A 24,879-nucleotide genomic window follows, 5' to 3' on the forward strand; every position below is an offset into this window, starting at 1 on the left:
TTTACTGCAGTATTCCATTGACTTTGGACTTAACCGGTGCTAAGCTACATGTCTGTGCAAACTGCAGAAAAGGGGCAAGGGATGGAAGCATTTTCTCTGTGAAGAAATCTAGAGAGTTCGGAGCTTTTTTGTTCAGAAAAAAAAAGACAACAGTTGGGGCATGATAGAGGTTGATGAAATTATGCATGGAGAAAAGGGATGGAGAGAACTTTATCCCTAATAATAGTCACTGCCTAAGCTGAACTGTTTCCAGGCCGCTTCGCTACTTCTCCGAGATGCCCTCCTAAACAGTTCTGTTTTGCATATGCTGCAAAACAATAGAAGTGTAAAGGCATTCTTAATCTACAAGTTTGGTGTAGTGGTTAAGAGCGCAGGACTCTAATCTGGAGAACCGGGTTTGATTCCCCACTCCTCCACTTGAAGTCAGCTGGGTGACCTTGGGTAAGCTTGAAGGAGCTCTCTCAGCCCCACCCACCTCACAGGGTGTTTGTTATAGTTCTCTTTGTCAGATGCATCTGGCGGGGAGGGCTGTGGTTATCGAAGGCTTGTGCTGCAGTGGAATTGTATGGTCTTGGTGGTGCTGCTGGACTCTTTTTGATTTTGCTACTACAGACTAACACGGCAAACTCCTTTGAACCTTTACACAAGCAAACTGATCCCCACATCAAAAGGAGCTGTTTGCATCTCCATATCAAAGGAGTTGTTTACATCCCTCCTCTCCTCCTTCCCTCCCCTCTCCTCCTCTATATTTGACCAGTTTCTTTCTGCCCTCCATGCATCTGACGAAGAGAGCTGTGGTTCTCGAAAGCTTATGCTACAATAAAATTGATTAGTCTTAAAGGTGCTACTGGACTCTTTTTGATTTTGCTACTACAGACTAACACGGCTAACTCCTCTGGATCTAATACATACTTTGTAAACCGCTCTGAGTAGGCATTAAGTTGTCCTGAAGGGCAGTATATAAATCTAATGTTGTTGTTGTTGTTATAAACATCACCTAGAGTAGCTCACGCCTTTCATCTAACCTACCTCGCAGGGTTGGTGTGGTAATAAAATGCAGGCAAGGAAAATGTGAGACCAAAGGCTCAAGTAGAACTTCCAAATGGATTACTTTTCTTCATAATAAATGCTGCTTCTGAAGCTGCTAACTGATGTCGATCCCCAAATGAAATGAGGTGTGCATCTTTTCCAACTTATGGGATTTTATGGGTAAAGGTGACAGGTTTAGGCTGGAAGGCAGGATGGTTTTTTAGTTTGCGTTGCAGCTTCTTGTAAGACAGTCTAGAAAATAATACTTCAGTGGCTGTAATGCTGAATGTATGTGGGGAAAGCACAAATTCCAGGTCCTTTGATGCTGAGGGGGAGGAGTCAGGGAGCTAAGAGGCGGTGCTTCCCAGGAGGTGGAGCCAATTGGGAGTCATGAGATGGCACTCAAAGGGTGAAGAGATGTAGCCTGGCTGTGCCTGATGCTTTGGGGGTGGAGCCTAATAGACATGGGGCGGAGCTAATAGCAAAAGCTCTTTACTCAAGTAGAACAAGCATACCTCTTTAGTTTTGTTTTCTCACCCTGAAATTTTACTCCTTCCCATGGAAATTCTGCTGATCAAACCTGCTGACAATTGGCAGATATTTTTCGAAGGTATGGGAGGGGTGCGGGGGGGAACTGCAATCATGATAACTGTTTGTCCTGTCTTATCCATCTGATTGTACATACACAAGCGCTCTCACCACAATCTGTCCCTTACCTTTTGCTCTGTATACTCCAGGCAGACAATCTGCTGAGAGCACTGAGAACAGAAAAGTGATAGGAGCATCGGCCCTGTATACTTCTCCCCCTTTACTACATGTCTGAAAAGGGGTGCTCTTTCTCAACCAGCCTTTTAGTTAAATATTCAGTATAATTCCTGCTTGTAGGCGTCCCATATCAGCAAGCATACACTTAGAGTTAGGGTTACTTATGTGCCCACTGTCCCTGTTTTCTAGCCAATCAACATCCTCCTTTTTGTCCCACTTTTAGGAAGTGTCGTCGGTGTGAGTTGCTCGGCTTGCCATTCTTCAGTGGCAAACCTCCCCCAGGTCTATCGAAATTCAGCATCCTAAGCAGAGAATTTGAGAAGGACAGCCGTTTAGGTCTACAGCAGCAAAATAAAACAAGTCCAGCGACACCTTAGAGACTCATAAAAGCTTGTGCAGGAATAAATGTTGTTAGTTTTCAAGGTGGCCCTGCACTCCCTGTTTTATTATCCTTCGCAGAGTTACACCCTGTCAAGTCCATTGAAGTCAGTAGGCTTCAGTAGGGTGTAACTCTGCTTAGGAATGCCGTGTAAATATGTTAAAATGTGGGTGGTGAATGCATCTCCTCTCTAATGTGCATCCATGCAAACGCATGGCCATTCCAGCATCATGTAGTCCACAGGCTATTTTGCGCACTGATTAGACTGATTTCATGCCCTCAAGCATGGCACAGACAGGCAAGCTTCTTCCTCCCCTCCCAATTTTCATACCAAAAAAACACAGCCTCCTTCCTGACATGGCTGTAGGCTCCACGCTCGTATGGTGTATTGTTTTTATTCTGCAACCTTCTATTTTCTATACATTTAAAAAGCACCTATGGTGTTTATTCTTTTAGTTAAAAACATACTAGGGAAAGAAAGAATTGTCCTACACACTTAATAGTTCAAAATAAGACTCAGCTGCAGCAGTGGTGGAAATGGCATCCTGTGTGCCGCATATTATAATAATAATAATAAACAGTAATAAATAATGAAGTATTATATCATCCTCATAACAACAATAGATTTATATACTGCCCTTCAGGAAAACTTAATGCCACACTCAGAGTGGTTTACAAAGTGTGTTATTATATCAATATTATTTAATAATAATTGTAATGATAAATTCTTTTTATTATTTTATTTATGCCATTTACAGTCCATCTTTCTCACTAAGAATCAAGGCGGATTACACAGTGTGAGATTAGTATAGTCAGTTTCAAGGATATTTCCATAAACAATGCCATCGGATAAATACAATTTTACAAAGACACAGAAACAGAACAGAAGCAATTCGAGGGCGGACAGTAAACCACATGAAGCACATGTAGTTCATAGGAGCACATATTTAAGGCAACAGGTAGTACATGAGGCAACATAGTGGTGAAGTCTATTACCAATAATATACTGTTTATTAATATGCTATAATAATAAATAATATACGATATTATAATGTTATAAATTATTTTTCTCCAACGAGCTCAACCGTCTGTCTCTCCTTTTCATCCCCAACCGCTTTGTGGCTTCAAATCGCTGTCCGAAAAGCGAGTTTTTACAATTACTGTCTAAACTTTAACCTTCTTTTGCGACTCCTCCCCAATAAGAGGAGGCAGCCGGGAGGGAGCTTACTCTTTAGAAGAGCCCTGCCCTCACCGCGCAGGCGCCAATCACCCCGGGACGTTCCGCTCTTCGTCTGTCCCTCCCGCCGCTAGACGAAAAAAGTTTTTTTTCCCCTCCCTCCTCCTCCCACCCTCACGCCCCGCCTTTGCAGGGAACGCGATGACGTCAGCGCGCCCGCCCTTGCTGCGCAGGCGAGGAGACCCCGCAGTGAGCTGCCAACGCCCGGCGAAGGGAGAGAGGAAAAAGAGCTCTGTGAGGTAAAGAGCGCCGAGGCGGCGGCCCGAGAAACCGGGTTCTTTTTGGAGGGGGGACGGGACGAGACGGCGGTTCGTTTTAATTTCTCCCGCCCGTCACAGGAATAACTTGAGGCGGGGCGGGGGGAGAGAGAAAATGTCCCTCAGGGCGGTTGGGGCGTTGGGGGAGGGGCGACCGGAAGTTCCCTTGAGGAGGAAGAAGGAGAAGACGGGAGGGGGGGAGGAGAGGCGCTCGGTTCCGGTCGGCGGTGAGTGGGTCGCGGGACGGGCCTCCTCAGCCCCCTTCTCCCCCCGCCCCCACCCTTCCCTGCTTTAACTCGGGCATTTTCTTTTGCGAGGGGGGAGCTCTTTTCGCGCTGGGCGTCGCTTGCTTTTCTTTCCCCTTCTCTCCTTTTCTGTCCCCTCGGTTGTTTGGGGGAAAGAGGGCACCCGAGGTAGGGAAGGAGGTTTCTTTCTAGGGGAACGAGGGCAGGTCTTGAGGTTCCTAGCTCCAGGTTGGGAAATTCCTGGAGATTGGGGGGAGTTCGAGAGATTTTGGTAAGGCAAGGAACCTCAGTGGGTTATAATACCAAAGAGTCCATCCTCCAAGGCAGCCATTTTCTCCAGGGGGCGCTGATCTCTGTTGTGTGGAAATCGGTTGTAATTCTAGGAGAACTCCAGGCCCCTGGAGATTGGCAACCCTAAGGGGAGGAACCACAGCAGGGTATAATACTAAACTGCTCACCCTCCAAAGCAGCCATTTTCTCCAGAGGGACTGTCTGGAGACTAGTTGTAATTCTGGGGAGACCTCTAGCCCTCACCTGGAGATTGGCAACCCTGAGGGGAGAGCCCACAGTGAGATATAATATCAAACAATTCCCTCCAAAGCAGCCATTTTCTCCAGGGGGACTGATTTTTGTAGCCTGGAGATTGGCGGAAATCCCTAGAGCTCTCTAGAGAAGTTGGGAATCCTACCTCAGGCTGTGAGGCTTGAGTCAAGGGGGGCTCAGCTTCTTTCCTCTTAGTTTCTAACCACAGGCGTGGTTAGGAGGCCAACTTGGGCAATATATTGAGGCTGCTGATCATGGAAGGGCTGTACTGAGTGTTTTGCTTAGCAGCAGGGTGAGAGTCCTGTGACACCTTAGAGACCAACAAGATTTTTCAAGGGTATGAGCTTTTGAGAGTCAAAAAACACCCTTTTTCAGGATTTGAGTCCTCTGGCACCTTAAGAGGCCAACAAGACTTTTCAAGGATATGAGCTTTCCAGAATCAAAACTCGCTTCTTCGTATGACTACAAGTGGGTCTCCACTGTTTCATTTTTTTTTAAAAAAACCTGCTCTTTACAAAAAAGCTCAAGATGGTATACTTGGTGTGCTCTCCATTCTCCTGACAACCCTTTGAGCTAGGATAGGTCTAACTACCTCATCCATCAATTGGAGAGGCAGGGGATTGAACTGTAGCTGTTCTCCATGCAAAGCAGATGCTCAGCCACTGGGTCCATCTTAAGCAGTGAGGGAAGAGCTGGGGTTCAAGGGTCATCCTCATCCTCTTTAGGGAGTGGCTGTGCCTCAGTGGTATAGTGTATGCTTTGCTTATGGAAAATCCCAGGTTTGGTTACTGGTATTTCCAGTTAAAAGGATCAGGTAGTAGGTAAAGTGGAATATATTTGTTTGAGAACCTGCAGAGCCACTGCCAGTCAGAGTAAATAGTACTGACCTTACTAGAGCTATGGCCTGACTCAGTAAAAGGCAGATTGCTTGGGATCTGCCTAGTGTTAAGGAGCTCAGTGTGGCTTACAAGATGTTCTTCCTTCCCCATTTCCTCCTTGCTGCAACTTTTTGAGGTAAGGTGAGCTGAGACAGAGTCTGACTTGGTTTTATGGCAGAGTGGTGGCTCTCCCAGATCCTAGCTTGTACTCTGTAGCCACTAATTCCACACTGGCTCCCCATTCAGTCATGAAGCTCAACGTGGATCATCATGGGCTTGTTGCTTGCCCATCAGCTAAACGGGGTTGTTAGGAAGATTAAAGGGTGCAAGAGGAGGACTGTGCATGCTGCCCTGTGATCCTTGGAGGAGGGGTGGGATAGGCAGAGGGGGAGAAAAAGTTACCCCTCAATCTCATCCATCTGTAATATGTTGATAATGGGTTGCAACATTGACTTATCTTTTAGGGTTGCAAATCACTTTGAAGTGCTTTGAATGCTTGGATGCACCTAAGAGGTTGTGTGAATTTTTAAAATCAAGCTTTTCAGCCAAAATTGACTTCTGAAGCAAATTGTGGGAGTATAAAAAATACATTAAATGTCTCTTGAGTGTGGAGTAATTGGATGGAGCTACACTGAGACAAGGTGGAGACATGCCTGGAAGAGTTGGAAGCTGTAAGGGGAGGAAAAGGATTCCCTGCTGAACTGGATCCAGAGTCGGTGGAGGTGTTCCTTTCCGCATCCTGATGGCTTAATCAATAATAGTTGGAGGCTGGTAGGGAATGCTTTATATAGAACACTGTGTGGCATAATGCTTGAGATGGGGACTTGCGTGCAGATCCCTGCTTCTGTAGAGGTGCTCACTGAGTATGTTTGGGTCAACCACTTACTCTCTACCTAACCTCCCTCAGACAGTTGTGAGGATGAAATGGTGGAATGAAAGAACAGTGTGTGTCATTCTCAGGTCCTTTGAGTAAGTTTGGGATAAAAATCAAATATATTAGTGTAGTGATGATTTAATGTTGTGTTGTGATAGTCTGTAAGTGCAGATCTAAGCCCATTGATGGTGGTATACAGTATATCTCTTAAAACATACAAGTTATGTTAACATCCAGTACTTGTGGTTTTAAAACTTTTTTTAAAACTGTCAAACAGGAAAGAACTTCAGACTTAGCTGAGAGGTTTAGAATTTGTGCATGAAACTGCATTGCAATGAGTGAGAGCAGTGGCCCATCCAAAAGAGACTGATCTATGAACTGGAAAGTCCCTAGTTCAGATATTACTTCTGCCATGCCTTGGGTATGTCTCTGTCTCATCCTTATCCCACTTACTTCATCTATTTTGCAGGATTCTAATGATTACAAGAAGACAACTTATGTGAAGTGCTTTGTGTATAAATATAAAATATTTGTTAGATTTAGGTGCATTGGTGTATTGGTAGGTGCATGTAGATGTCTGTGGACAAAGTACTTGAATGGCTTTGGGAGTAAGGGAATCTTGGTGCCAGTGCCCTGGTATTGAATGTGGTGTTCCGGTCCTCAGATGTTCAAAAGAGTGTGTGTTTGAGCATGCCCAGAGTATCTTATCCCAACCATCTGCTTTCTACATCTGTGGGTGTGGTTTCTGAGACAAGTGTTATAAGCTCGTTGCTCAAGTATTTCGAAGACATGTAAATGAGGGTGGGTTTTTTTTTTGGTGAAGTTGTTTGATAGCTTCTTTCCAACAGCTGTTGGGTAGTGGTGTCAAATACAGGAACAATTGATTAGTTTATCACTTTGATGCCACTTGATAGCACTAGTTGTCTTTGTGTTCAGTAGAGTGCCTCCCCCCCCCCCCCAATCACTGGTTCTCTAGACATTTTCCTCCACTGGTGCTATTTAGATGTGTAAATAACCGGTAGCATGGCTATTGCTAGTGCACATCATACTGGCAGAATGAAACTTTAACAGAACCTGTGATGGAAACTATTTAGCACATTATTCAAGCTTGTACATAAGCACTGAGGTGATCAGTTTAGTTCAACCATGGACACCAAGAAGTTAGCCATATCAATCACTTTCAACTATATTTTTGTAATCTAATTCCTTTGCTGATGGCATGTTGTCATGAGCTGGTGGGTTGTCCTTTGCTTCTAGTATTAGGTTTGCTTGGAATTAGATGCAGCTTCCTTAATGTGTGGCATACAGCAAATATGGAGTCCTTACTGTTCTTTTTTTGGTGTAGATGAAAGCAACAAATGTTGACATGGTACTGCTGATAAAACATGTCCAAGATCTATCTCAGTATAATGATTTACTATGTAGTCTTGAGTAGGGAACTGATGCATTTATGGAATTAGGTGTATTCCCTGTCAGTCTCTTAAATCAAGTCTCTGGAGAAATTAACCTGGATATTTGTACATGACAGTGGATAGATGGTATTGGAAAAATATAAGCCATTATACTTGATTACAGTAGGGCAGAAGACTTTTGAAGGACAAGATGGCTAAAGAGAGTGTAATGCACTTCAGATTACATTATCCATTTATGGGACAGAACTCATATGGGGGTTACATGTAATATAGGACAAAGCTGCTTCAAGGTGGTTTCTTGGGGATTAATGAAAAGTGCTTTCAAGGCATCAGTGATCTTAAGTTTGCTCAGCAAAGAATGGCTGTTAATTCTTTCACTAGGAGCTGTTTAGAAGCAAAGCTGAAAAAGCAAAATGCTATCCATCTGCTTGGTTATTGCTGCTGTGCATCCCTGCTTGGAATATGTAAACTGAGTAGCCCAGTTATAAATTTGTGTTTTATCCTTCTTGCTTCTGGATTAAGGAGGCCAGGGAAAGCAATGGTCAGTTGTATGAAAATAAAGTTTAAAAAGAATAAATTGTTTTAATAGTTTCCTGGAACTATGAGGTTCTAAAATCTGAGATTAACATTACAGTGTGTGCAGTCTTTTGAAACAAACTGTAAGATGGGGGAGGGCTGCCTTTTTAGGCCAAACATTATAAACATGTAAGAGGTCATCTACATATTATGGGCTTGGTCCTAGGGTCCCATGATGGGCAAGTCATAATTGGTTTTGGAATCCTGCCCCAGTTCCAAGATACGCTGTCATATTGTAACATTTTTGTTTATCTTTGATACCACACTGTAAAGGTTTGCTTAGTTTTTAACCTTGTACTTTTGGACCTTAACTTCAGCTCCTCCTTACTTTACATTAAACTTATATCTCAGGAGGGCTGTGATCCTAATAAACACTCCTTATATTTCCACTCACACAGAGCTTTGGTGTTCTCTATTTTACCAAAGCTTTACCACAAGAACACCTTCCCTTTAAACAAAAGTAGAATTTATTTATAGGTGCATAAGCCTGATGGTTGTAGAGTTAGTTATTGGTGTCAGAATAGTTCTAAGTTTGGTGGTTTAAACAGAGTTATCTCTTCCTAAGGTATTTTGCACGAACTCAGTCACACAAAATACTTTTCCACACACGTCTTCCGTAATAGAACAAGTTTCACTCAGGCCTTTTCCACACAGCTTGCCTAATTTAGTTAGATCAGTCTCTCACTCAGATATAGCTGGATTTTCTCAGGTGCATACACAGTTTGCCTGACTTGGAATAATCATTCAGATATACATGGACTGCTACAGGCATACACACACAGTTTGCCTTAGACAGAATTTCTCAGCTCCACATAGATAAAGAATCTCTCAGAAATACACTTTTTTTCAAGAACACACAGAGACATTCTCAGGCTGCACACAGCTTGACTGTTTTGACCAAGAATCACAGAAACAGTTCAGGCTTCACACAGATTGGTGATGGAGAGTGCCTTCAAGTCAGAGTTGATGTATGGTGACCCCTAGTGAGGTTTTCATGGCAAGAGACTATCAGAGGTGGTTTGCCATTGCCTGCTCTGCAACCATGGACTTTGTTGGAGGTCTCCCATCCAATTACAAACCAATGCCAACCCTTCTGAGCTTCTGAGATCTGATGAGATCAGGCTCACCTAAGCTATCCAGGTCAGGGCTTCACACAGATTGCCTGACTGAAATAGAATAAAACCCCTTTCAGGCTTCTGCACAGGTTGCCTGCTTTGCCCAGACTAATAATTTTCTCTCAGAACAATAACTGAAAAAAAAACCCTCAACAAACCCTACAGTTCACTCTCTCCCTAGGGCATTGCTACTGTCCAGTCAGATTTCCCTTCGCTCACTCATCCAGCCTTTCTTTCCTCAAAGTCCTGCATTTTGACTAACAGGAATGAATGAATAACCCAGGTGAGCCTGATCTTGTCAGATCTCAGAAGCTAAGCAAGGTTGGCCTTGGTTGGTAATTGGATGGGAGACTCCAATGAAGACCAGAGTTGCAGAGGCAGGCAATGACAAACCACTTATATTAGACACTTGTCTTGAGAACTCCACCAGGGGTTGCCGTAAGTCAGCTATGACTTGAGGTCAGGATTATGTCCTGACCTGTATAGCACAGGTGAGCCTGATCTCATCGCATCTCGGAAGCTAAGCAGGGTTGGCCTTAGTTGATAATTGGATGGGAGACCTTCAGTGGCAAACCACTTCTGTTGGTCTCTTGCCATGAAAACCCCACCAGGGATTGCCATAAATCAGATATAATTTAAGGGCACTCTCTAACAACTTCAAAAACCCCTCATTAGCAAGCAGAAATAAAATCTAAACTATTGAAATGCAAAACATTACCCATACCTTGCCATCATTGGCTGAATCTTTCTAGTTGATTGTGTTATCCCTTTTCTGCCTCCTAACTAACTGAGTTCTGCACCATGCTTGGCTTTCAATGTATACTTATTATCACCCAACCAACCTTTGTTGTGGAAAGACCTGGAATTTAGATCTTCAAGTAGGTGGTGTTGCTTAGAGCTTTTGCAAGATACCCAGGGGGTATATGCAGATCCATTGATTTGCATTATTCAGTTACCAAGCAGAATAATGCAGTGCAAAAAAAAAAGTGGGTGGCATGAACAAAAGTTTTTTTTTAACCCTCCTGGATTATATAATGGGAGATTATTGAAACCAGTAGCTTTACAACATTTGAACTAAGCCACTGTGGAAAGTGTTAAAAAATCTTCTAAATTGTTCTGAGGGTTGGGATAGTGGTATAATTTGAAAGAGTGAACAATCAACTTGAAAGTGTGGAGCACTCTAGTGAGATTCTTTTTCTTTGGGGGTGTGCTTTTTCTCCTAGTACAGTGGAAAGACTCCCCTTGCTCCAGTAGGCTATACCTTCAAGAAGCTGGGCTGTGAAAAGGCTAAAGTTGTACCATTTTGCTGCCTTATCCTCCAATATTTTGCCAGCTGTACTTCCTTGTCAGTTTGTCACAGAGGATAGTACAAAATATGGAGGAAAGGGAAGCAAGACAAAGTGCAGTGACTCAGGGGAATACACTCACATCCGTAGGAGGGGCTGTGATCTCATCAAATGGAGAACACCTATGCTAGCAAAAGTAGGTACAGTGCTTTTAGTTGAGGGAAACTGACAACTATTACAAAGGATTGTGTGTATTGGAAGGTGGGAGGTAACTTGGCCAAATGTTTCAGTTTCAGGGGAAAAAAATAACCTTTCACCACAGACGTGCAGCTGTGTTTCTATCTTGTTTTCAGTTTCACAACTGGAAACTGATTAAGGGCAGCTTATTAAAATTAGATGTTGCGCTTCGGTCTGTATTTTGGGGTAATGATAAGTGTAACCTAGGATCTCAATTCCCTGGTGCAAAAGGTCTCTGCCTATGACAGGTTCTTTGGTGTGCTTATAACAACATTGTGTCAAGTTTGAAAAAATCTTAACTTAAACATTGCTTAGGTTTTCACTCATGTGGGATATAATTGCTACTGCTGAGTGGCTGCTTCAAAACAGGAAGGAAAGGACTTGTGGTTAAAAGTCAAACCCCTGCTGTTGTACAGGATATGTTGGTAGAAGGTCCCATGTTTAGCAAGAAGAATACAATTCTGTGCTTTCTACAGATTCAGATTTCTGTTTAGATAAATGATGCCATGTGTAGATCAGTGTCCCATACCACCGTTCCCTATACAGAAATTGTGTAAAATGGGGATATGACATTGACATACTGATTTTAATTCTGCTGCTCAAAGTTCCTAAAACAAAGAAACATTTAGCTATTAATGCATGCTTTTCAAGTGGTAGTGCCTTTTTAGTAATGCATCCTCCATTAAGAAGACCACTGGTGTTGCAAGAAACTTTTCTCTGTCCAGTTTGAGGAAATGAAGCTGTATGCATGAACCAGAAATCTCTGCAGTACAGTGGGGGTCCCTATCAGATAAATGTAGAAGGAAAGTGCTCTGTTTTCAAACCTTCGCTTTTGTCTTTCTGATACCTTTATTGAGATAAAGTTAAATTATTGGTAGTTGAAGTAACTACTAGGGAACAGTTCTTGGAAGTGCTTCTTCAAAAGCTTTAGCAATGCCATTTCTACTAATAAAACCAAAACATCAGATTTCTGTTCCTTTTTATAGATTCATCTTGAACCTGATAAAATAGCAGACTTCAGCTATGCAGACAATTAAGTGTGTAGTTGTTGGTGATGGTGCTGTTGGTAAAACGTGTCTTCTAATTTCCTACACAACAAACAAATTCCCTTCGGAATATGTACCAACGGTAAGTAAAGCCTGTTTTTCTGTTTTAATTTGCAGAAGAGGGAATTAAAAAATTATTTATTTTGCAGGATACTCACATACATTGGGCTGGATCCAGCAATCTGTGAACATAAGCATTACAGATCTTTCCCTTATTTTACTTCCCTCCTTCAGTACCTTCTGACCCCCCATGAAAGTTAAAAATCTCAGGATCTGCATGGACTAATAACTCCACAGGGGTGGAGTGGGTCAGGTATTGAGAGAATGAAATTGTTCTTTTTCTCTGAGTGAATAAGTAGGTGGGGAGACTTCCCTCATTTCTCCCTCCTCAGCATAGCTTTTAGCTGCCTGTAGTATCCCTTAGTTTGCTGTGTTAGTTTTCTGTCTCTCTTTAGTCGAAGTGTAGCTGAACTGGTGGTGCTGGAAAATGCCATCAAGACAAACCCAACTTAATGGTGAACCCTGTAGGATTCTTAAAGTAAGAGAATAACAGAGGCAGTTTGCCATTTCTTGCATCTGCATAGTGAGCCAGAACTTCCTTAGTGGTCTCCCATCCAAATACTAATCAGGGCCGACCTGATGTAACTTCCGAGATCTGATGAGATTGAGCCAGCCTGGCTATCCAGGTCAGGCCAGTTAACCTCTTAGGGCACAGCATTCAGTCCATTTGCAGGTGCCCGAGTTAACACATTGGTGTGCATTTTATCTTAGGCTGGATGAACTTCCTTCAGCACTGAGAGCCTTCCTCCGAATTTAGTGGCCCTTTTTCCAAGAGAGGGCCAGTTAAGTTGGAGGAAGGTTTCACAGTTTGCCCAGTGGAGTAGATGCGTATGTGCTGTTGTCTTAGGTGATGTGTATGTTGATTATATAATACCAGCAACAATCTGTCTTACAGTATCTGTCTTGTTTTTCATAAGATTCCCATCATGGACTTACGGCTTTACTTTAACATTGTTGCGTTGAGCTGTGATGGCTCAACTAATCAGTACAAGTCCGTGCTTTTGTTTGGCTATTGGATTGGTCAAGTCTACCTTGTGTTTATTCTTTGAAAACCGACTTTGTGCCTCAAATGCTTTCTTGCCTTTTTTCCTCCTAGGTATTTGATAACTATGCTGTAACGGTGATGATTGGTGGCGAGCCATATACTTTAGGCCTGTTTGATACTGCAGGTAAGCTTTAGGCTTTCATTTTTATTTTAAATCTTGGAGAAGCTAAGTGAGTTGCGTTATTGGATATTTATCTAACGTTCAGCCTGACTTTGTTAACAACTTGCTTGTTATAAATTTTTCATTATTTAGATGAGGCTGCAGCATGTGATTGCAGTATTTGCCATAAGCAGTAGCTTCCAGTTTTGACCACCATTTGGTGAACTCTGTGGTTGTTCAGTGGCCCCAGGGACCATGAGCCTGTTCTGTCTTGTAAGGTTATGAAAGCAATTGATAATATAAGAGTAAGACTCACGGGAGGGGAGTCTTATTCTTACTAAAGGAAGTGGCTATTACTGTGAGTGTAAAAAATGGGAATGTAGAAGAGTAGTGGGTCAATGAAGAAAAGTAATGAGGAGGCGGAGGCTTGAGATTCAGTGTTATGGGGAGAGGGAGGTCTTTTGATATTGAACACACAGTGTATTAGGAGTGTATGTCAAGAAAAATTTCTTAACTTGTTGAGAGTGTAGTATTGAGTTAGACAGTGCAGCATGTTATTGGCTTCCCTCCGAGCATTCTTCACTTGCTTTTAGCATGGGGGGAGGCAGAGAATGGCTATCTTTACAACTTCTGTTCTGCTTTGTAGTATTGTTAGGTTGGAAAATGACGGATGGGACAAATTCATCCTGCTAGTACTTGCATTAGCAATTTGGAAATGCATCTAGAAATAACTTGTGGTAGTTTGCATGGCTAACCTGCTGTGGGAGACAAACTGGAGGGACAGGTGAAATTGTGATTTACTGTGTGCTATGTGCTGCTCAACAAGGAGCAATTGTTACTTGTCACAGTGATGGGCAAGTTGCATGGCAACCTTTCTTTTATAATTTAATTTAATTTCTTCAATAATAAGATTGTCTACTTTAACTTGGGGATTACTACTTTGTGTCTCTGGCATTGACCAGGTAAGACACTTAATACCTATGGAACTGGTACATTAGTGGTGTTCTTGTCTGCCTGGTTCCAGATCATGGCTGAGTTCTTCCCTGGTTTGTTCTTCACTTTTGAGTTTGTTCTGGATGTAAAGAGGCTTTCTTCCTTGTCTGTCTGGATAAATGTATATAGGGAATAATTTTATTTCTTGTAAAGTATTTTCACCTTAGTAAAAGCTTGCTCTTTACATATACTTAACAGTTGTATAGCTAAATGGAACAGGTCTAAAGAGACTATCCAGAACTGTTTACTAATACATATATATTTAATTATAACAGGGCAAGAAGATTATGACAGGTTACGGCCCCTCAGCTATCCACAGACAGATGTGTTTCTGGTCTGTTTCTCAGTGGTCTCACCATCTTCATTTGAAAATGTGAAAGAAAAGGTGAGTGAGGACCTCCCCTGAAGAAACCCATATTGCTCTGTAAGACTTTGTACAGTACCCTATGATATTTGACCACGTTAGTTTGTGTATCATGACTTGTGTACAAAACAGGATTGGGATTCTTTTGGTGTACTGCTCACCCTGCTGCCCAGCTGTCTCCCTACCTGTACTAGTGGTCTCTGAGGTGGTGTGAAGACTTCTAGGCTGGTTGTCTTGGAAGACTTGAAAATCCCTGCTGAGGCTACCTTGTCTGGAGCAGATCAGGATTTCATAGTCTCCATGATGACCATGGGCTTACCTTAGGTGATAACAAGCCCCACATACTAGGGGAGAGTTTTGGAGGAGAGTTTTGCAGATACTGTGGATGGCCAAGAAGATCAATAAGTGGGTTCTAGATCAAATCAAGCCTGAATTATCCCAGGAAGCTAAAGTGACAAAAATGAGGCTGTTGTTCTTTGGTCACGTCATGAGAAGACAAGATTTTTTGGAAAAATCAATAATGCTAGGAAAAGTAGAAGGCAGTAGGAAAAGAGGAAGACCTAAAATGAGATGGCTTGACTCCATGAAAGAAGCCACATCCTACAGTTTGCAAGATCTGAGCAAGTCTGTTAATGATAGGACGTTTTGGCGGTCTTCCATTCATAGGGTCGTCATAGGTCAGAAGTGACTTGATGGCATCTAAAAACACCCACACTAGGGATGCCAGGCCTCTTGGGCTTAAAACTGGGGGATGGGAGAGTTTGGGGGGGGGGGGTGCTGGAAGGACTCAACTTGCACATACATGCAGCTCCCACACTCTCCGGAGCACTTCCTCATCACTCCAGGAATGACATAATTCCTAACACGACACTGATTTGATAAAAATCAGCACCAAATACTGGATTGGGAGCCACTTCTTATCAGAGCGGCTCTGTGCGGGACCCTGCACAACAAGGAAGTGTTCAGAGCACACTGCGAGTCTTCCAGGCCCATTCTTGCACTTTCCGCCCCCCCCCCCCTACTGGCCAGGTGAGAGGTAGTGTGTGGGGGGAGTTGGAGACTGGGAGCAGGGGAATGGGATCCCTACCACACACTGTGCATGGAACACTCTTGACTTGTATTCTGCTCTGGGCAGGAGGAAGGTGATCTGAAGGTGGAGTTGAAGATGTCACTTGTTGGAGTTTAGGCTTACAGGGATACCAAGACTCTGCAGGGGTGGGGGATCAGTTAAGGTGATCTGCCCTTGTAGCCTGATGAAGCTGATCAGTTTTCAGATGGCACTAGGGGATTTTTGTGCTAATACAGTCACCATTCCTGGCCTGGTAGCCCTCTGGAATTGGGAAATGATGCAGGCAGTTGACACAACTGCACTTAGGTGCTCTCTCGCAGGTCAAAGAGCCTGGGCAGCCCCTTGCTTAACTTGAGGGGCTGTGGATGATGAAAAGACAATGAAGACTGTTAGAGCGACAGTGGAGAAAGACACAAGATAAATCCAACAAGACATGGGCTAGAGCTCATTTTAAAGCCCACTCCATGGTGGTGATGACTGCAAAGAGACAATATTTCTCTGCCACCATTGCATTTGCACAGTGTAGACCCATGGAACTCTTACAGGTGGTCAGGAGACTACTGGATTCTGGCCTACAGGAGGAGGTTGATTGCTCTGCGGCCGACTGCACTCATTTTATGGATAAAATCTCTTGCATCTGTTCTGACTTGGACATTATTAGCAACAGGGTTGTATGGTCTCAGGGTGCTGATTTGTCCAGTGAGGTACCTTTCAGCTTATACAGCCTGAGGATGTGGATAGGATTCTTGGAAGACCACCTGCTTGTATGACCTTTGCCCTTCCTAGCTGCTTAATTCTGCTGGGCGGGGGGCTGTCAGACAGAGTCCAGGACACAGTAAATGCCTCCCTGAGAGAGGTGAGGCAGATAGTGTTGCCTCCTAAAAAAACCTACTCTGGACCCAGGAGACTTGATTAACCACTGTTCATTCTCATATTTACCATTCTTGAGCATGATGATTGAATAAGTGGTGGCTGGCCAGCTCCAGGAATTCCTGAATGAAGTGGATTGTTAGGATCCATTCCAGTCTGGTGTCAGACCTGGTTATGGGCCTGAAACATCCTTGGTTGCCTTAGTGGATGACATGCACCAGGCAGCGGACAGGGGGAGTGCAGCCCTGTTAATCCTGCTGCACCTCTTGGTGGCTTTTAATACCATCAATTATGATACCTTTGTGGACTACCTTTCGGGATTGGGACTGGGAGGCACCATACTGTGTGGCTCCAGTCCTACCTTGAGGGTAAGTTTCGGAGTGTGGTGTTGGGTGACTGTGGCTTTGCCCCTTGGCCTCTGGCCTTTGAGTAGAAATGGCGCATACACATGTTTTAAATAAATAATACGTCCTTTTTTTCTAGTGGGTACCTGAAATCACTCACCATTGTCCAAAGACTCCTTTTTTGCTTGTTGGGACCCAAATTGATCTCAGAGATGACCCTTCAACAATTGAGAAACTTGCCAAGAATAAGCAGAAGCCTATTACTCCGGAGACTGCCGAAAAGCTGGCGCGGGACTTGAAGGCTGTCAAATACGTGGAATGCTCTGCGCTCACACAGGTAAGCTTGCTTTCTGTGGTCCTCTGGACTGCCTTGTCTTCTTTCTCAGCAATGGGAAATCAGTGTGTTAAATTGGAAGGTGAGGGGTTTTTTTTCCTGTTGGGATTCATCCTATTGCCTGAAAAGTTAAATGGCTAAAAATATGAAGGTTTGGAAACCATTTATTTAACTGTACAAAGTAACTCTTTTTTGCATGTTTAACATTTTATCAGGCCTAACTGATTTTTTTTCTAGGCACAAACTTATCACCAGGTTCTTGTAAGGCTAATGAATTCTTTAATAAAAAAAGCGAAATTAAAATGCTAATTGAAATAAAGCTGACATCTCTAGTCACAGGGGACTTGGTATTTCATAGAGGGTTATTAATAACTTTAATATGAGAGATACTGAGTTGCTTAAAATTTTTTGTGTTGGGAGGAAGCAGAATACTACACGGTACACTGTCATTTTATTTTGCAATGGGCTATGCCAAGATCTTGCATAACTCATGGGGTCTTCATTGAAGGACTTCATTGGTACTGTGTTCCTAGCTCAGCTTAATATATAACCCATTTGTTTCTGGGAACATAGCAGACTCAGTTTAAGTATCCTGCACATAGAGGTGTAAACTTGATTGAAATTCCAAATTCTGGAATGTAGTTAGAAATACGCGGTATTTTTGGGTATTGACTTAATAATGCCCTGTACATTTTATGAGTCGTAGTTTTAATTTTGCTATCGCCTGGGGCGGAGAAGCAGAGACTGGAATCATAGAAATAAGGCTGAAGAACTAATTTGCAGGCCTTCAGTGGATTATTATTGCTTGTCCATAAAACATTGAGGTTACCAGAAATAGTTGAATGCATTTCTTGTAAATGTTATGTGGCAGGATTGGGGTTTGACATCAGTTTCATCATAAGCAGTTAATACCATATATTGTAGTTGAGAAGTAGCAACCGTAAGTGTCCATGTGTTGTTGGGTGTGGCATTTCCTTATGGAAGATTCTTGCTTAAAATCTTAGCTGATCTAAATTGACATTGTAAGTAGAACTTTGTTTATAATTGTTTGGATTAGGGTTCTTGACTGCCTGACCTTGTGAATTGAGAGCAGTAATAGTACTTTGTAATACGAAATACAAAGTAAGGATCGGGAGTTGTGGAGATCAAACATCAGTGCGTACTATTGCTTATTTCACTCTTTAAAATTGGGGCTAGGAAGAAAGCCACATGGACAGTACTCACTGATAATTGCAGAGGCGTGGCTGGGTAAGCCTCTTGTAACAAGCTAACAGAAGTCCAGTGGCACCTTAAAAGACTAACATTTATTTCAGCGTGAGCTTTTGTGACTCAGAGCCTCTGAAGAAGTGAACTCTGACTCACAAAAGTTCATGCTGAAATAAATGTTAGACCCGTTCCCGCTACTTGGTATGTAAAATGGTGCTTGTGATGGGGGAGAGGTTTCATGGGCATTTTTTGATTTTTTTTTAAAAAATTACTTGTTTCTCTTTAAAATATTCACAGATTTAAAGCCCGAATCTAATAATTTTAGAGAGAAAAATTAAAAATGCAGTAACCTAAACTACTTTGGTACTTTAACAACATGGCATATGAAATTGTTAGATGTTAAAAATAGAAAACAAATGTTGTAGACAAGAGTCTATGACTTGGAGAAGAAATCTCTTGCAGTCACAATAGGAGAAGCAGCATTTTCTAGATAGCGAGTTGAACAATGAACTTTTCAGTGATGTATTACACATATACCTCATTCATTGTGGACAAAATCACGTTCAGACAATTGACATCTTTGAAAATGTTAGTACAGGTTGTACCATTTTGCTGCCTTATCCTCCAGTGCAGCAGGTTTTTTTAAAAAAAGATTTTGTAGTCTTCATGTTCATAGTCTTTTCAGGCAGGAAGAAAGCAGGAAAAGTAGTTACACATTTTTCCAGTTTTGCCCCCCAGGCCCTCTTACCTCTGTTCTAGGACTGGCATATGATGACTGCAGGCATTAGCATGCAACTCATGTCTACGAAAGAACTCATCTTCTGTCTTGCCAGGACAATCAGTAGAGCTCTAGATGATCTTACAGGTTTATTTCATGCCATCTATTTGCCTACATTGTACAGTTTGTTCAGTTCCATGCCAAGCAGTATGAACATGAAACCGTGTATTGTATGTCCAGCTGCACTACCATGTTATGTATCATTTAGGAGATAGGTTTTTAAAAGTGCCTGCTATGTTAATAAGGTATTTACCGCTCAGCGTGGCTCTATCTGTGGATATTTAAATACAGAGACTGGGGTCATTGACAGAAAAGACAAGATCATTCTGTAAACCTGAGAAAACCCTCAGGTTTGCAAAAAAAAAAACCCCTGAAATAAAAGAAATATTGGGGAGTTAACCCCCCCCCGTAAAAGGAGCACCTGTATTTTTAAAAAACAAATGCCCTCAGTGGCCGTTGTTAGACAACCACAACAGTATTGCCAGGATTTAAGCCTTGAATTCTATTGGTAAAAGGCAGGAAGAACAGGTATGGCCCTTTCCAGGGCTGTTTGGGCCTTTGAGGGAGGATTCATTGTTCCAGACCTGGCAGAAACCTCTAGGTAACTTGCTACCACTGACTTTCATGACTTACCCAGGACTGACTGACTGACTGACTGCTGCTGTCAGTGGCAGCACCTCACAAAAGCCAGTGTCATGTAGTGGTAAGAGTTTCAGACTAGGATCTGAAAGACCCGGGCTTGAATCTCCAACACATTTGCAAGAACAACATGGAGGAGAGGAGAATGAGGTAAGCTCCTTTGGGTCCCTGTTGTGGAGAAAGGCAGGGGAGGCATGACTGTATTGGAAATGGGGAGCATTTAAAAGATAAGTGGATTGGTGGGTGAGAAGTAGAGAAGGAGGCAGGAAAAGTTGAAGATATGGAGGGCTGCCAGGAGAAGGGAAAAAGGAAATGGTATGGGGAGGGGATACAGGAGAAGTTGAGGTTCCCCCTGCAAGTCCTTGAAGGTCCCCAAGTGTACCATGCAACTTGGCCAGAGTTTTCCTGGGGAAGAGGCTGCCGGGGCAGGAGGTGTTTGAAGACAGGATGGCAGATAAAAGTATGCTGGCGGGTGTGTAGGAAGGAGAGGATAAACTGGCATTTCTGTAGGTGATTTAAATTTTGGTTTAAGGTGATCTCCTTTGATAAAGAGAAGTGGCTAAAATTTGAAGCTTCAAATGCCTATTTTTCTAGAAAAGTAACTCCTTTCTTTGACTAGGTATAAGTTACCATATGCTCAGCTTTAAAACTTATATTTGAGAATTCGATGAAACCACTGGTCAAAACAGGGTGATTGGCTAAAAGGGAACAAGTAGCGCAAGGGTCCCTTTATATGTGTGTGATTTTACTGCCTTTTGTGACTGTAAGATGCATATTTGCAGATTCTTTTACATACAGTGCAATCCTAAAACTGTTACACCCTTAGTCCATTGCCCTCAGTGGATTTAGATGGTTGCAGCTCTTTTTACGGTTGTGCTATAAATCTCACTGTGTTCTGGACTCTGCATGTAGCACAGTAGTTTTAGGCAAGTCCTGTTAGTGTTTAAGTTTTTGTTGTAAATAGCACTGTCAGTTTATGGCAGTCTGTTAAAATTACTGTTTTTGTTCCTAGAAGTCCTTCTTGTGCTGTAGCTGTATTGTGTGTGCTGGTGTGACTATTGTGGTCTGAAACATTTATTTGTGGGGTGTTCAGTACATGTGGCTCCATGAAGTTCCGATTTCCCTTGTCTGGCTTTCTTGATTTACTGACTGTAATTGTTGTATCTGACAACAGGTAGTACTTACCATTTGACAAAAGGTATGCTTGTGCTAGCAGTAGATTGCAGTCATTCTTGCTTTCCTGGACTTGGAAGCCCTAGAGAGGCATCAGAGAGATGTTTAACAATGTTCAGTGCAATATTGAAGAAAAAATTATTTCTATAATTTAAATATGCAATTCCCACACTTTTAATTGAAAAACTCATAGGGTGACAATAAGAATTGCCTTGATGGTGAATTATTAAATTGCCTTACTGGCCATCAGTCCTTCCAGTAGCATGTAGACAGCTTACAAGAATTCCGTCAGATGGGCCATAAGGGGAGGAGGATGCATACGTTGCTACTCTTGAGTAGCGGAGTGACATTGAAGAGTGGTGAACAAAGGGAACGGAACCTATCCTGACCTGTGATGTCATTGTCATGAAATCCCCACTGTTTTGCCTGTGCTGCTGACTTCTAGGGAGACACCACTCATTGGCACTGTAATCAGTGCAATGGACTATCACTGTTACTGACACATCTTCTGTAAGATGCATTTTCTTTTTTGTCTAGGGGATTGCTTCTTTAACAATGGATCTGTTTTTATTTCAAGGATAATTTGCATCGATCACTTCCTTCCCTTTTCTGGATGTTGGGATTTACTATCTAAAAAAAAAAATACAGCTACTGCTGTATAGGTAACTTGATGGTTTGGGGGTTAGGAATAAACAAGAGTATTGTGTATCATTTTGAGCTGAGCACGCGTTTTTAATCTATTAAAACAAGGAAACTACTTCTCCACGAGAGGATGCTTTTGGAAATACACTTAGCCCGTAGAAAAGACCTTTTTATTCTAGTGGCCTTCTTGCTTCCTCCTTGCTGTGCTTATCCGTTTCCTTTTCCCCTCGAAGATCTACTTTTTAACAAAGTAAATCTGCTTCACTGACCATCTTTATCCTGAATGCTCTTTGTATCTGCTTGTGTCACTCTCTAATCCTCTAACCTAGCTACTATTTTTTCTCCTCCCCTCTGTCTTATAGAGAGGTCTGAAGAATGTGTTTGATGAGGCTATCCTAGCTGCTCTCGAGCCTCCGGAAACTCAACCCAAACGGAAATGCTGTATATTCTAAACAGTTTCCTCTTTTTCCTTTCTCGTTGCTGCTTCCTCTGTCCTGCTGCTGTAGAAAGCTGGTTCAAAACAAATAAAGCCATCCTGATTGAAAGAAGCTGTGTCTTGACTTGATGTCTTAGAGCAAACTCTGTATTAGCTTTTGGATTGGAATACTGTCGATACAATTTGTTATGGCTGTGGAACATCATCTGGACTCACTTAAACCATTGATTCTTGGGTTGCTGGATTTTTATAGCTTTTTAATTTAGGATATTGGTTAAGGGATTGAGGGTATCACTAAAAGTAACACTTGAGAGGGATAATCAATCTGGTAAGATTTTTGATAGCCAAATGAAAAGTAATGTGCAATTCCTTTTTTCCCTCTTGTGACTCTGTTAACTGTATTTGCATGATTGTACCTGACATGGTGACCTGCAAGTGATGCTGAAATGGTGAAGGACTCTCTGGTTTTCTTCTGTGCAGTGGGGCTTGCTGTTGCTTTGGCTGTTTGTGTTGTAGTGGGATATCTGTTGGACTTCAGGGGAGGGGGTGGGAGGAAATTCAGTGTATCTACTACTGCTTGACATGTCAATTTTCTGTTTTCAATGACATGGTAGCCCTCATTTTTAATCACTCAGAGCTTGCCACTGTAAAATGTAAAGCTTTATTTAAAAAGTCATACTTTTTGAGTTTTGTTGACTGAAGGAAGGAAAAAAGTACAACTGTAGTTATCTTAAATTTCAAAATTAAAATGAGTTGTTTGTATAAATGCCTGATGAAGCATTATTCCTGTTTGCATTCATTTTGCTTCAGTTTAACATCTATGCACCAACCTGTGCATCCCGCCCCCCCCCCCCCCCCATTATTGGACTCTAGTTCCATTCACTGCTTGCAGTTCTACTGTGCTGCTTCTGGAACATGTGGGCACTGGCAGGAGCTTGACTGAATTGTGCCAAAGGGTTCTCTGTTCTCGCTTTCCTGCTGATCCAACCTAGGTGCCGCTTGTCCTCTGACCTGGAAACATTTCTTTTTCATTTTGAACACTGGGCATTCTACATTGGCATTCTACATTGCCATTAGCATATAAGATGTTACGTTGGTCTAACACTCTCCAGTGGGTGAAAGAACTGCTTCAGCACATGAGCCTCTTGATCTCTTGAAATACACAAGCCTGGTGAAGGTCTTCTCAAAGGTTACGTGATGGTTTTAAATGTCAGATGCTTTGCTTTTAAAACAATCCAGAAACACAGCAACATGGTTCAGGCAAGTTAAGCACCTAGAACACTCAAAGGAATATTGCTTCACTGCAGAATCTTACTCCTCACTGCTCAGTTTTGCCTTTGTGGGTTTTTACACGGTTTGCTTTTAATAACCCAGAAAATGAGACAGCCCCTCTCTCTTTGCCCCTTTTCAGAAAGGCCTAAAGAATGTATTTGACGAGGCGATATTGGCTGCCCTGGAGCCTCCGGAGCCGAAGAAGAGCCGCAGGTGTGTGCTGCTATGAACGTCCCTTCACGGCCCCTTCTGCAAAGCTGGTGTTGATGTCATACTAAAAGCAATGTTGAAATTGAGATAAAAGATTCAGATTTTCCAATTGGTTTTTTTGCAATAATGACAAATGCCGTGCACCCTGTTCCCATACCCTCCCTGTGTGAAATGGAAATGTTAGTGCTCTTCTCCAGTGCCCTTCAGGTAGACTAATTTTTTAAAAAATAATGTATTTCAACAAACACTGATAAGTACTAGTTTTTTTGTTTACTGTTTAAACTTTTGTTTTTAAAATTCAGGCATGCTTGTGGTGATTTTTTTTCTCTAAGACTAATTCTAGGCTCTGGCCATTAGGCTCTTAACCCTTCATGCTAGGCTGGTACAACTTGGATTCTGTGGCCAGCTTGCAGTCCGGGGGTGAGCAGGTTTCAGTCCTTGGATTGTTTTCTGAAAACTAAAGTGTCCCCAACTGGTGCTTCTTTTGAAGAGGGGTGTGTTACATCCTCTTAATCGCATCTCCTCTGCGGTTGCCTTGGATCTGTTTCTTTTTATTTTTCTCTGAGCAGGTCAGAAATTCTAATCTTGCCCTTTAAGACGTAAAAGGTAAATGAGCATTTTGCTCATGAGTTCAGCCAAAAGCTTTTGTTGTTGTTTTTTTCCCCCTTTAAAGCCCAACGTTGCCAATTACTCGTTTTTGTTTAGTTTTCAAAACTCGACATGGTTAGATGGTAATGAAGAGGGGAGAACTGCATCTTTTAAGCCAATCCAATGGACTTAACTAGCCCCTCTTTGGGCAAGCACAGCCTTCTGATTATTAGCAGCAGAACAGCTGTGTTGAAACCCACCTACATGGCTGAAGCAAATAAGCTTATCTGTGCCACAGAACGGTTCGGTGTGAACTTTCAGCAGAGGGGAAGGGGAATGAGGCATGCCTCCTCAGGAAAAACAGTGGAGGGGGAAGAGTTTCAGTGTGGCACCATGGGGACCACTTGAGGAAATTACCCTAAACGTGCATTGTGCATCAGTAGCTCTGAATGCCCAGGTATCTACAGTATAATACATGTCATATGAGGGTCTTTGACTCCAGTGTTAATAAGGATCTTACCAGAACTATACTCCGGCTTAATACTTCTCAATCTTCCCAGACTCTAATTCTTGTAGACTCGTTAGTGTTGAACTGATGCTTTTTCCATGTCTAAGTTCTTTGTATATGCATATTTTTTTCAGATGTATTAAACATAAAGTATCTTCACAAGCCTGCCTGAGCATAATTTATTTTCCCCAACTCATGCCTTAGTTTACATATCTTGAAAATATCTGCATTTGCCTACTATTAAAATCTCATCCTGAGCTGTGAGGCATTCACCACCCTATTTCAACAGCCAGTTTGACTCTACTCCTTTTACTTGCTGACTGAGTGCTTTTTGGCCAGCTTATTCATACTCTGAAATTAATCACCCCA

General features: G+C 42.4%; 1 protein-coding gene across 2 annotated transcripts; it reads left to right on the top strand.

Moving 5' to 3' along the window:
• Positions 1-3,567: 3,567 nt before the first annotated feature.
• CDC42 (cell division cycle 42) lies at positions 3,568-24,672 on the top strand. 2 transcript variants are annotated; one of them, XM_055001305.1, is made up of 6 exons: positions 3,568-3,649; positions 11,820-11,961; positions 13,036-13,108; positions 14,353-14,462; positions 16,864-17,061; positions 23,344-24,672. In XM_055001305.1, exons 2-6 carry the CDS (start codon positions 11,857-11,859, stop codon positions 23,431-23,433), a joined length of 576 nt encoding a protein of 191 aa, XP_054857280.1. In that variant the 5' UTR covers positions 3,568-3,649; positions 11,820-11,856; the 3' UTR covers positions 23,434-24,672. The 2 variants fall into 2 exon arrangements, with proteins under 2 accessions (XP_054857280.1, XP_054857281.1); XM_055001306.1 differs by lacking the exon at positions 23,344-24,672 and adding an exon at positions 21,859-22,692.
• The last annotated feature ends 207 nt before the right edge of the window (positions 24,673-24,879 follow it).

The sequence above is a fragment of the Eublepharis macularius genome, chromosome 17, assembly GCF_028583425.1.
Source record: "Eublepharis macularius isolate TG4126 chromosome 17, MPM_Emac_v1.0, whole genome shotgun sequence".
In the NCBI taxonomy this organism is placed as follows: domain Eukaryota; kingdom Metazoa; phylum Chordata; class Lepidosauria; order Squamata; family Eublepharidae; genus Eublepharis; species Eublepharis macularius.